This window comes from Lotus japonicus, chromosome 6 (assembly GCF_012489685.1).
Source record: "Lotus japonicus ecotype B-129 chromosome 6, LjGifu_v1.2".
NCBI lineage: Eukaryota > Viridiplantae > Streptophyta > Magnoliopsida > Fabales > Fabaceae > Lotus > Lotus japonicus.
In genome coordinates this window covers 56,624,566-56,638,514 of record NC_080046.1, presented here as the reverse complement: position 1 = coordinate 56,638,514, position 13,949 = coordinate 56,624,566, and the positions used below count along the sequence as shown (strand labels likewise).

The following is a 13,949-nucleotide window of genomic DNA, read 5'->3' as shown; positions in this document are numbered from 1 at the left end:
GGAAGTGAGGTGGTGGTGGGTGTAGAGTGGAGGCATGTTAAGATGGCTGAATTGAAAGAAGGGCTACTTTATCCAGTAGACCAGATAAAACAAATGTTAAAGCCTCATGGCTGGAGTCCATGCTAAGCTGCAGTTGATCCTGAGTCCTAAGACCCCAAGGAAGCTAAGATCTCAAAAGGATCTGTGAAATCTGTTTTGGGGGTATTGAAGAGAAGCAAATAAAAGCACCAATTTAATAGTTCCACGTAGTTCCACGTAGGTCTGACAAGGATACTTAGCAAAAGACATCAGAACTTCAGACTCCGGCTAGGACTAATACATGAGATATTTCCTAAAACGAGAAAGGTTTTCAAAATTTCAGAGGAGGACTAAAATTAAATTTCACCTATTTGACAAATAGTGAACATTTGCTCGCCAATGTTGAAGAGTCCTAATGGTTGCTAGCGCTGTCTTTTTCTAGAGTCAAGACTCAAGTCATAGCCATCGGTTATACAATTTCATATTTATCTTTCCTTTCCTGCACGCAATTATATTATATCATGAAAGTTTGGAATTTGTAGTAGAAAAGTCCTTTGAATATCATTGTAATTATATTATATCATGAAAGTTTGGAATTTGTAGTAGAAAAGTCCTTTGAATATCATTGTAATTGTAGGAGTGGATTATTTGGTCTGTGGCCTCTATATTTATAGCTAGTTTGACACATAAAAAAACCACATTTATTAGAATTACTAGTAAGTAGCCCGTGCAATGCACGGGTGGACGGGTATTTTTCTTTGTAAAAAATCTAAAAAATGTTTTAATTAGTATATAAAGATTAAATATTTTAGCTTAAAAATGTAATTAACACTTTACTAACTCTATGAAGTTTGTTTTTGAAAAAATAAAAACTCTATGAAGTTGAAGTTGGCAGCACTCCCCTTTTATCCTTTATGCAAACTGAAGTTTAGCGTGATTACATTCCAAGTGTTGAACTTAGTCTGTTCTCTTAAATTAATAAAATATGAGAAAGTAAATAATTAGATCAAATTATGTTTAAAAATTAATTCCCATATACAATGAAAAGATAATAAAAGAATTATTACTTTTTTTATGGAAATAAAAGAATTACTACTTGAATTTGAAAAGACTGTCCTACTTTTAATATAGACAGTAGAGAATATATAAATCGTGATATCCTAGCTTACTTGGACAATCCAGCAAAGCTTTTATTTTGTTCTAAATTTTGAAAAAAATTCATTTCTGTCAAGAGAATAGAAAGGAATGACTGGTTTGGTAGAATACTTGAGATTCAGTATTGGTTAAGCCTTTTACCATATTCTTGCAATCTCTGATATCCATAAGAATTAATCGTTAAAACTTACAAAGTAAAGCACACCACTTTATCACCGTGGCTCTCTTGAGCATGTGCTAAAAATATATCTCTTGAGCTTGTATAATTATTTAGAAATTAATATAATCAATTCTCCTTGACCTAACTGAAAACACTTCCACTCATGAGGTATAAAGATCTACGGATACTCTAGCATCACACTTCGAGCTAATTCTAACATACATGAGAATTAATGTGTATTTATTTGGATAAAAAAGAGATTGCAAGTAACTTTCACAAAAGAAGACAGAACATAGCTTAAAAGAAACTATTATTTTGGGTATTTAGTCAAAGGAAAAATCTATCATCTAAAGTTCCCATTCTATTAAAAAACACCAGGTGAAAATCTTAATCAAACACAGTTTCATGAAGCTAAAAACAAAAACAAAATGTAGGGTAGAAACAACCAACATCAATTACAATATAGAAAGAGTAAACATTAAAATGCTTCGTTGTGCTTGAACAAAAGCATTTTGAATTTCTTAAATAATCAAAAGCGTTTGTTACCATGACTAAAAACAAAATGAAACATTGAAACTGAATGACCACACCCAACTTGTTTCTTTGTGCTCAAACCCTTTCTTTCTTCTCTTAGAACGAATCTGAATGAACACACCAACCTGCATCTTTGTGCTAGAACCCTTTCTTTCTTAAGCATTTTGACTGGTTGATGAATTCTGCAGCAAACACACATATTAAGGCAACCTATTCATCTAACTATTTCAAGATATCAAAGATATTCATTATCTTGAAGACAACATGCAACATATAGATAGTTGACAGAATTAGATAAATTCAATTAAGACAAATGATGGAAAGTGTCTATTGAGCAAACCAGTTTCAATAGAATTATGCCATTGCCAAACAAATCTGTATGTTAAAACAGATTTTCTAGGATACTGTTTTGATGGGTACATATATGTTTAATAGATCTAACTAAACTATACTAAAACAGAGGAGAAAAAAAAAGCAATGCATTAACTCACCAAGTACCAATCGACCAACTAAACTAAACCTAAGGAAGGGTTAAAACATAAGAAAGTCAAACTAATTAAAAATATAAGGCAGAGATGTAATTTCATATAGGTAAAGAAACATGCATCATAATCTTTTTCCTCCACAAAACCTGTCTCTTCCTTTTTAATTCTCCTTAAGTTCCTCTTGCACTTTCATTTGTTCTAATTCTGCATTAGGTGAGGAAGCAAGGTTTCTCAGGGAGGTTTCTTCTCACTTATAAGAAACTTGCTGCAATGTCTCTGTGGCTTGTATAATCTCCAAAGTTATTAGTTGTACAGAATTCACCTCATGAGCCTCTTTCATCTGCTCCTGAATCTCTGATTTTTTGTAACATGCAAAACACGATCAAGAGGATGGCCTTTATATTTTCAGTGTAAAGTCATATGATGGAAAGTCAGAATTCAGTTTAAGCATTTGTAAGTTCCAGAAATGTAACATGCAAAACACGATCAATGAAGGTTACAACCAAAAAAAAAAGGGTTAAGAAGAAAGATCCTGAGGGTTCATCCTTATGTCCTTGTGGCAAATAAGAAATCCCCCGTTGTTGCGTTACACAGGCAAAATCGACAAATTTGTAAAAGAATATGCAAATCTTAAACATATAAAATAGAAGTTATTTAGTACACACATCAATACTAATTCACTAATAGTCCAATTTCTTTCTCCCTCGCCACTCCTTTGGCCATCTAAATCACTAATTCTAGTTTGGTCAGTGTCAAAAAACAACTCAGAAGAAACAAATATACTGTAACAAAAATTCTGCTACAACAATTATTAATATAAGACACTATATGCAGTTTTCAGACTTCAGAAATTTGGAAATGAAAACAGATTCAATTCTAAAATGGTTCGATGTCTCATATAAACAAATCAGTTGAGATTCTGTTTATCTGCACGAAGTCGATTGAGAAAAGTTCCAGAAATGTAAAAAATAGAAACTTGAAAAAAAAAAAGCATACCCATAAGATGTTGAAACAGACCTTCAGAGCTTTACTGATAAGACCACAACATCGATTCGACCACTTGAAATTTCGCTTCAAAATTTTTGCAGAAGGAAACTCCGAAATTCCGCATTGATGAGCAGGAATGGGAATTCAATAGAAAGGAATGTCATGTGAATTCCGCATTTTCTCCTGAAAAAGCCCCAAATTTTCCCCCAAGGCGCTGGATTTTCAAAATGCAAATCGAAAATCAATTTGAATTCCATAATATATGATTTGGGAGAGGTTTACAGGATTGTGAATAACTGATTCGAAGTGGAGAAATTTCAGGGGAAGAGAGAGGTTTCAGTTGGAAGAGGAGAATGCAGGATGTGGAGAACATACGTGAAGAAGAGTTTCAGCACAGCGTGTGAGAAGCACGATTGCTCAATTGAAGAGAGAGAGAGAGTTTTTTTTATTAGAAAAAATGACGTGGCAATTTGTGAAGGAGAGTGTGGTTTTTGAGTGCCTCACTTTCCAGAGTGAGGTCTCAAAATTATTAGATAACAGGGTGGATTATCAAATTTTTACTCCCTCCGTTCCAAAATGTAGGTTATTTTAGGTTGTGCACATTATTTAAGAGCTCATTAATTGATAATTTTTTTGATTAAAATACCCCTATTTAAAATTGTGTTATATTAATGAGAGAGAAATGTTATTATTGATTAAGTGGATAGTGAGAGTTGTGATAGGTGAAAATTGAAAGTGGTAATTAAGAGATATAATATTAAATAAGGATATATAAGGAAGAAAGAGAGAAAAAATGCATTGGTTTTGCAAAACAACTTATATTTTGAAATATGGTATAAATTCTAAAACAACTTACATTTTAGAATTTTGGAACGGATGAAGTATAATACTACACTTTAGCAGGATTTTTTTCCCAAAGTGTTTCACAACCAACTGTGATAACTAATCATCTGAAACTCAAATCAAAATCATATACACTGCTTAGTGATGGAACAATACCATGCAGTAGGAAGATTATGTTTAAAATTATTTGGCAAGTAAGAGTGTAATTGAGAAACTGACAATTAATTTATCTCAAACTATTGTTAATTCATTTTACTAAATACGCAATTATTGTTTTAAAAAAACCCACCAATAATGCAGACTGGCACAACATCAACATCATCCTCTTATCTGCGGTATGCAATTTAAATCCGCCAACTTTGACTAAGCAGTCTAATCATTGAAATTTCTTCCAAGCTTTTTCACAAATACTAGTATCATTTGGCTTAAATATCAAGTTTTTCAAAATTAAATTGTTTTTTCTCAATATACCATTCACATTTAACAAAAATAACATCTTTAATGTCTGATGTAATGGACTGCTTTTAATGACTAAAAATACATGATTTTATTTTTAATCATTAAATCTAAAAAGCTATTTCCGCATTGAATTTTTCAAGAACAAAAAAGAAATATAAATCATAACATTCCAATAGAGACACACAACTAACCTACTCAGCTTCACCTACCAAGCACATGATAGTGAATGCACCGCCAGCCAGTGGTTTATATAATGTGTATCTCTTCCCTACTCAGAAACTACACAGCAGGAAGCAACACATAACATATTCTCATAACCCTTTGTTTTTTTGTAGCTTAAGTTGATTTTAATTTCATCATGGGTGTTGTTAGTGATGAATTTTCCACCCCTGCTGCTGTGGCTCCTGCTAGGCTTTTCAAAGCCATGTCAACTGATTTCCACAACGTCTTCCCTAAGATTGTTGAACCCATCCAGAGTGTTGAATTCATCGAAGGAACCGGGGCTGCTGGAACCATCAAGAAGATGACCGTGCTTGATGGTAACGTCTTAACGCAACCGTTTAAACTTTTAAAATAGTTGGTTCATTATACGGTATCAGAGTATCCGTGAGATAGTTAATTGTCTCATGCTCACATTAATTATAAGATGTAACAAATTGAAATTGACCATGAAATTAAAACCATGGTTACTTACTTTTACTTTGAAAGAAATGTGAATAGAATTGATTTGATGGCAGGTGGTGAAAGCAAGTATATGCTGCACAGAGTTGATGAAGTTGATGAGAAAGAGCTTGTGTACAACTTCAGCATAATTGGGGGCACTGGGTTGGCTGACCCATTGGAGAAGGTCCAATTTAAGAGCAAATTTGTGGAAGGCCCAAATGGGGGATGCATTAGGGAGGTCCAAGCTCAATACTTCACCAAAGGTGATACCACCCTCAGTGAGGAGACTGTGAAAGCTTCTCAAGCCAAGGTGAATGGGATTGTAAAGATTGCTGAAGGTTTCCTTTTGGCAAATCCTGATTATAATTGATGTATGGAGCGTATTTTGAAGTAATAAGGACTTGGTTATGGTGGTGCTAAGTAATCAATAACCTCCGGTTCATGTATTGCTGCATGCTGAGGCTTGAGGCTTTTTGGTACATCTTTTAATCTTTCTCAAGTTGGTTTGGACTATCTTGTATGTCTTCAGTGTTTGCTGAAAATTGATCATGTCTTGCCTTTGCTCGATTGAGTATATCAGATAAAATTCATAAAAATAGGATTGCCAAATGGAAAATTTGGTCTATCACTCTATCTTTTTTATTTTATTATTTTTCTGAGTCAACTAATTAATGAAGTTGTCTTTTTCTCGGTTTGAACGAATCTTTTTCTCAAAAGGACTTTTGAGTTTTGAACAGGGGTATGATAGGAATTTCCATACATATGATTGAGATTAAATAACTCTCACGGGGGTAACTTGGACAATTCATGTTTAAATAATGTAATAGTATATTATATTTATAAAGAGGAGGACTTCATTTATAAATAGAGGAGAGAGATTCATTTATTCTAGGAGCAACTCAATAAGAATTACTTACTCTGCTTCATTTTATATGCACTATATCAAAAAAAAAAAAAAATTATATGCACGGGTGGGGTTTGGTTATGATGTACCCTATATGCATGTGGGTGTTGTCCACATCAATCTTTTTTATTAATAATAATATATCTTTTTTGTTGTTAAATAAAACTATTCCACCCGTTTCTTCTTAACTGTCAACTTTGAAGAAATTTTTTGTTTTTATATATGTGTCCACTTAGAGTTTTAAGACAGCATTAATTGATGTTTTTACAAGAAATGCCCTTAAAAGTATAATAAATGAAGAAAGATAAAGTACATTCTAAAGGGTGAGATAGGAAAACAAATAATATTTTTATGAAAATCAACACAATTAATTGATTTCCTTAATTTGTGTGAGTCTTCTCTTCCTGGACAAATAAATAGGAATGGAGGGAGTATTGAATTGTACAATACTATCGTGATAACTGATTTTACTTATATTTTAAATAAAATATTATCCATCCTTAAGTTATTATTTAAATCCTAAATCACCAATTCTCCTAGGCACATTTATTTATGAGGAAAGGAGCTAAAGTTGCCCTCTTAGTTTTTTTTGGTAGATTACGAAAACAAAAAACACAAGCAAAGCAAGAAAAATTAGCCTAAATTTCTCAACTTAACAAACTCAGTTGGAGGGGAGCTCCAAGAGATCATAGTCCATCTTCTTTCCACCCCAAGCTTCGCCAAGCTATCAGCCACCATGTTCTTCTCTCGAGTTACATGTTGAAACACAACCTCCCCCTCTTCCATGAGCAAGCATTTCACCTCCGTAAGTAGAGCACCACATGAGTGGAGGTTCAAGGTTCTGTTTGAGTTCAAAGATTCAATCACACTCAAACAATCTGACTCACAGATAATACGTATGAAGCCCCTTTGCCAAGCTTGTTGCAAACCACGAACAACACCTAAAAGCTCAGCCATATACACATCCCCATAGCCCTCATAGCTCGAGAAACCCCAAAGCCACTTGACAAAATGGTCTCGGACCACACCACCACAGCCGATATGCGCCAAGCCTCTGTTGCAACTATCATCTGTATTGAGTTTAACCCATCCTGCTTCTGGAGGTTGCCAAGTTCTCACTGTGGGTGTTACTACATGCACATCCAAAGAAAGCATCAAGTCATTCCAGTCCCTTAGGATAAAGCGCAACACATCTTCAATATTCCAGATTTCAGTTCCTAGAACCATGTTATTTCGCTATCTCCAAATCCACCACAAGATATAGATCAACTTCTCAACATTTGGTTGCTTCATAATGCTTAGCAGCCAAGACCAACCGTCAGAAGAGAGAAAGCCACCAAAGGAGCTACAACCTAGCCGATTCCAAACTTCCCTTGAATGAGGACAGTCTTGTAAACAGTGGAGGATATCCTTAACTGCTGCGGAGCACCTCCCACACCCTCCGGTAGCCGCCATCGAACAAGCATGACGACGGGCATTAATTGGCAGAGCTTGATGGAGTCCAAGCCCCACCATAAATTTGCATTTCTCTACAACTTTTAGTTAATTGTTCACTTACAATTTAACAAATTTAAGATAACATTAAACAAGTTTTTTCAATGATATCATCTTGTAATAAATTATAATATTATCACTTCCCATAAAATCTAAATATCAAATGAGGAGAGAATTAATGTAAGAGATTAAAATGATGTGAGATAGTAATAAATAAATTCTAAAAGGGTAAAATAGATAACATATTTTATTTGTTTTAAAATCAATAAAATTAATTGCATATCTTAATTTATGTGTTTTATCTCTTCCTAAAAAATTACATAAGAATGGAAGGAATACTCCCTTTGTTTCTAAATATCTATCAGATCTTTTTATTATTTTTTGTCACCTCACAGACTTGGTTGAGCTACTCCCTTTTTTTTTTTGTGTTTCATCTCTTCCTAATTTTAATACATGTCACATTCTTAAAATCAGATAACACAGCAATAGAATAGGCATTAAAAAAAAGTTTTTTTTTTTTGTAAATAAAACACCACTTACACCGTGGATTTTGCTTGTTGATGCTGATTTTTCTATTTGAGTTATAGCACTTTTGTACTAGTTTTAAATTAAATACATCTTTGCTTATAAAAAAGTGAATTTTTATTTGAATTTAACAACCGTGATTTAGCGGTGGTTTAAAATCCTAGAAAACTTATTTCTTGCGAAGTTTTCTTTAAAAAAAATATATCAAATTTTTTTTGCAGAAAATGTAAAAGTACAATCTGCAAGAAAATATAAGGGCATAGTTTTGTTTCCAGTTTTTAAAATAATTTTTGGCTAAAAAGCATTTTTGGCCCCTGATGTTTCAAGTTTGTGCAAATTCTGCCCCTATCTATTTTTGTCGATGTTTCTACCCCTCATGTTTTCAAACAGTGCACCGTCTCGTTTGAAAACATGAGGGGTAGAAACATCGACAAAAATAGAGTAGGGGCAGAATTTACACAAACTTGAAACATCAGGGGCCAAAAGTGCTTTTTAGCCATAATTTTTCAAAAATAATTTTTGAAAACAGTTTTCAGAAGAATAAAACAGGTTAAATGACATGTTTTGCAACATTTAGAAAACTGATATATGAAAACTAAAAATAGAAACTGAAAACATTTTTCAGCTGTTTTAGTTTTTTAGTTTAAAAAATTAAAAATGAGAACTGTTTTATAAAACAGGTCATACCAAACAGATTTTCTGAAAACTGTTTTGAAAATAGGAAACAAACAAGCCCTAAGTGTTTTTTCTTTCATGAATCATTATTGTAGTGTGCGTGGTTCCAAGAACGAACATACATGGGTCAGTTTTTTTACCAAGCAGACTAGACCTCGAACCAAAAAAAGGCCCTGCAACCCAAATAATTTTTTTTGCCAGAGTCTGGGCAAGTGCCCGGGCAGGCTGGGCTTTGCTCCGCCCATTAACCAATGGAATGCTCATTGAATGTTTGCTCAAGGAGGAATTAAAGGTGAATGATTTTTGAGCAGAGACTGGTTTACAAATATTTACTTTTAAAAAACATAGACATGCAATGAAATATGAGTATTCAAGTAATGATGCACACACACGTACCTCACTTTCACTTTTATTTTATTTTCACACGTTTTTCCTTATTTCTCTTTACATTTTGTGTCACATCACAAATCATATTACACTCTCTCATTTTTCTTCTTAACCTAAGGGGAGGTGGAAATCAATTATCAAAGTAACATTATTCATGAAATATTGATGTGATATGATTTCATTACGATTAAATTTGTTCGTTTTTGTCAATAGTGTAGAGATCCATCCACATAGACATGCGTCTCTTTCTCATTAGTAATTTGCAGGTGACTCAGTCTTCAAATCCGATCGCATGAACTTTTGATCCACCACCTGGCACGTTTATATATCGTGGCATGCAGTAGTAGTTGCTACTGCGTTGGGATAAGGCAAGTACTATTCATTTCTGTCACATCCTTTCTTTATCAATAATGTTTCTTTATGAATTAAAAACATAATTTATCATAGTAAGTAAACAATAGATTTAATTGCATTTTTACTCCCTCATCTTTCATCATTGTGTGAAATCCCTCCATCATGTTTAAAATGAGCAGATTTCCTCCCTCATGTATTAAGTTGTTAAATTTTGCTCCTTCCGTTAGTCAGCCGTCTGAAAGCTAACGACGGTTGTTATTTTCACCTCTCCTTTTACTATCTACACCACTCACACTAAATTAAAAAATATATTTTTTTATTTTTTCCCATAAAAAAATATTTTATTTTTAAATTTATATATTCAATGTCATCTTCTTCTCTACGGCAACCATGAACGACCACCGCCACCCAAAACGCCACGGCCAAGCCTAGGAAATTCACATCAAACAACCCAGAAAATTCTTTGTTGTTGCAGCACCCCAAACCCATCATTTTCTTCTCCCCACTTCTCCTTCAACCCACAACCATCACCATGCCACTTTCTCTTCATCCACTTTAATTACAGCACCAGTACTACATCCAAGTTCATCTCAATTTCTGCTATAGCACCACACCGCCACCCAAAACGCCACCTCCACCCACAACGCCACCGCCCTCAATCCCAGCCTAGCCAAGCCCAGGAAAGTCGCATCAAATAACCTAGAAAATCCTCCATCATTCCTTCTTCTCCATCACCAAGCAAAGAGGAAAATTAGAGAGTGACCTGCACGCCCTGAGTGTTGACGTTGAGATGATCGGCGATGAGGAAACGGAAGTGAGAGGAGTCAAGGTTGGTGCCCGACCCGATGACCCGGTTCGATGGGAACCTGGAGAGCTTCCAGGCAACGTAGGTGAGCACATCGACGGAGTTGGAAACGATGATGCGGACAGAGTCCAGGGAGTAACGGACTCGCCGGCGATCTGGCGAGCTCCGACAGTGACGATGATGAGATCGGAGCCGACAGTGACAGAGGCGCTGATCCGGGTGCGGGGGAGGAAGGCAGCGGCGTGCTGGCGATCGAGCACCTCGCCGTGGAGCTTGTCAGGCTTGTTGTCGACGATGGAGAGCTCGTCGGTGAGGTCTTGGGTGAGGACGGTCTGGGCGATTGCCATGCCGACGTTGCTGGCGCCGATGACAGAGATCTTGGTGCGGCGTTTGGTGGGTGAGGGAGGGGCGGCGTAGGTGATGGGCTTGAAGAAGGCTTCGGTTAGGGGCAGAGAAGAAGATGAGTGGATGATTTTTTTTTTTTACATTGAATATATAAATTTAAAAATAAATTATATATTTTTTAATTTAGTGTAGGTGGTGCAGATAAAAAAAGGAGAGGTGAAAATAGCAACTACCGTTAGCTTTTAAATGACTGACTAACGGAAGGAGCAAAGTTTAACAACTTAATACATGAGGGAGGGAATCTGCTCATTTTAATCATGGGAGAGAGACTTCACACAATGATGAAAAATGAGAGAGTAAAAGTGCAATTAAGCCTAATAAATATATATTGTTAATTATCGTACATCTTTGAAGGATAAAAGTAAAAGAGAATGTTCCTACTTTGCTCAAGTGCCTCATGCTTGTGAATGCGTCCACATCCTATATATCGTCCAAGCATAAGTTTACATTCCCTAAACTATCTGCAAAAAGTTTACATCTATGATATTAGAGAACCTAGACGAATATCCGTCTAAATTAAATCTCTAATTTCGTAAGTATTTTTCTTTATATACGACAAAAAATATCTACTTACGACTAATTAAATCATTTGCACATGTTCCTAAAGAATGACTTAAGTAGTAATTAGTAAAAACAGGTGGATATATGAGTTGAGAAAGTGTGGTCGTGGGATTAATTTTAAAGGGCTGTATGCAAATTATTCTGGTTGAATTAATTATGTTTTACCAATATCCCTAATTTAATGTAATTTTTAATCATGACAAAAAATAAGAAATAAAATTAGGGGTTGTCAAAATGATTTATGAGAAAGTTTGAGTTAAATAATTCATTGTCTAATTATTTATTAATTTATTTATAAAAAATCTTATTGGTCAATTAAATTTTAGACAACCCTTAAAAATAATTTTAAAAGTAATTAGAGACATGAGACATAAAACTCATATTAATATTGTACCAAAAAAAAACTCATATTAATATAAAAACAAGTTATCTTTTTTATATATTAAAAAAACACTCAATTAGTGATATTTAAACACGCTAGTTGTTCTGAACTATTATCATATAATCTCGTCGGTGTTCCACTTTTTTTGATATATGTTTAATTTATTACTTCAACTTGTCTTTGTGCGGTTTACCTTTTGTGCACGTTATGAGCACTTTTGTATTTTTTAACAACCCCAGGTTAATTGTAATTAGGCAAAGTAACAAACAAACAAAGAGCGTCGCATCATGAAGCCAAGTCTAGGAAACACACACTTGAGCATCTTGCACCACGCGTACAATTCTGTTCTAATCCGTGAAGCTTTAGTTAACCAAAGTGGATTATTCAGATTAGTTTTATATAAATGCAATGGACACATAAAGAGAATATTCATTTTTATATCCGGCTGCTTTCATTTCTTAATCTTTGTTTTCCCCAATGCCCCTAAAGTTGTCCAAATACAATCCAACCAGGGATAGATCCACTTGGTGTAAGATGGGGGCATTTTCCCACGTCGATTTAAAGTTCTATTAGTACAATACTATATCACAAGAGACATTATAAATTATTAAATTTAATCATTAATGGTTAAAATTAAAACATGAAGTCAAATAGTTACAAACATATATATAGAGAGATATCTAATCGTATTGAGAATGGAACTGATTATAATTGGTTTGGTTCAATTAAAAGAAAAATAATCTGATTAACCAAACATATCTGAACTAATTACACTGATGATCGTATGGTTTGGGTGATCTAAATGCATTTTCTCCCATGCCATAAGCCGCATCACAAACTATGGCATTCATAGTTGTAATTGACTAATTTACTAATGACTATGATATTTTGATAATGTCATCAATGAATGAAATGAATAATGGATTATTTCGAAGAAAATTGCTCAACATAGTACTATGAGTTTCTAATTATAAGATCTTATTGAGGCGATCTCACTTAATAAAAAAATATTTAATAATATGTATAAATGTAAGTTAAAATATTAGATTTAAAATAAAGTGTACATAATCTTCCACATTTATCTTTAATTATTGTATTTGGTAATGTTGAAAAAAATTAATTACAAGTGATAAGCACAATTTTGAAATTATAAAAAGTATAAGAAATATAAGAGTGAAGGAATAATGTTACTCACACGTGTGTGAGGTGGAATGATGAGAGAGATAGGAAGAAAAGAAAAAGTAAGGGAGAGAAAGTATGAGATGTGATAGATGGTAAGAGGAGAGAGATAGAAACAAAAAGAGGTGGAAATGAAGTGTTTTAAAAATGAGGTGTGTATATATCATTACTCTATACGAAGAAGAGTAATATATTTTTCTAAAATATAATATGTGTTCTTATTTAAAGGGACCCCCTCTAAGAAATTTTATAATTAAAAATAAGGGAATAAAATTCAGTCCTAGTTATCGTCCCATGTTTTGATGCGAAAATAATAAAAATATCTTACGATCACCATTGCCTAGGTGGACGGTGACAAAAAAAATTGATGGACAAATTTAAAACTCGTATAAATTCGAAGGTTGTTGTCATATATTATTGATAATTAAGAAAAGCATAGTCGCCGATGATAGTTCAAGTGGTAAAAGTTAAATGATATACAGGTTAGGGAGGGGAATGCCCATGCATGGTCAATCCTTAAATGGTGTAATTTATCTTTCCGATGTACTAAAAAAGAAAATGATAATTTCTGATCACATCAAAATCACATTCACAATCATACTGAGATAGGAAAAAAAAATTACGGATATAATAGTAATGTAAAAAGAAAAAGAAGAGAGACTAGATGAAAAATTTAGTGAAAAGGAGAGAAAAATAAAATATGATATGTATGAATCAAAATCATAAAAATATATATATAAAGCACATAATTGTTTATTCACTCAAAATTATCTCTTGTATTATTAGTTTTCTGTCAGCATCTCTTTGGTATTATATAAACAAAAATTTGCATATACATTTATAGGTTGTATTCAATTTAAAGTGAGTAAAGTGAGAGAAATAAAGAGATAGAAGTAAAAATATATGATATATGATACAATACAATCAAAAGTAAAAGATAGTGAGGAAAATAAGTGTTAAATAATGTATGTAGA

The 13,949-nt window shown here is 33.6% G+C and overlaps 1 protein-coding gene across 1 annotated transcript; it reads left to right on the top strand.

The window, feature by feature from the left end:
* The first annotated feature begins 4,901 nt into the window (after positions 1-4,901).
* Positions 4,902-6,006, top strand: LOC130722061 (pathogenesis-related protein 10-like). Its single transcript, XM_057572655.1, has 2 exons — positions 4,902-5,180; positions 5,379-6,006. The coding sequence occupies exons 1-2, from the start codon at positions 5,000-5,002 to the stop codon at positions 5,672-5,674; spliced, it is 477 nt and encodes a 158-aa protein (XP_057428638.1). The 5' UTR covers positions 4,902-4,999; the 3' UTR covers positions 5,675-6,006.
* The last annotated feature ends 7,943 nt before the right edge of the window (positions 6,007-13,949 follow it).

Excerpts from the sequence above, each read along its gene's own strand:
- LOC130722061 (XM_057572655.1), top strand. The coding sequence starts at position 5,000 with ATGGGTGTTGTTAGTGATGAATTTTCCACCCCTGCTGCTGTGGCTCCT. Across the intron at positions 5,181-5,378 it reads GAAGATGACCGTGCTTGATG|GTGGTGAAAGCAAGTATATG; the intron begins GTAACGTCTTAA and ends ATTTGATGGCAG.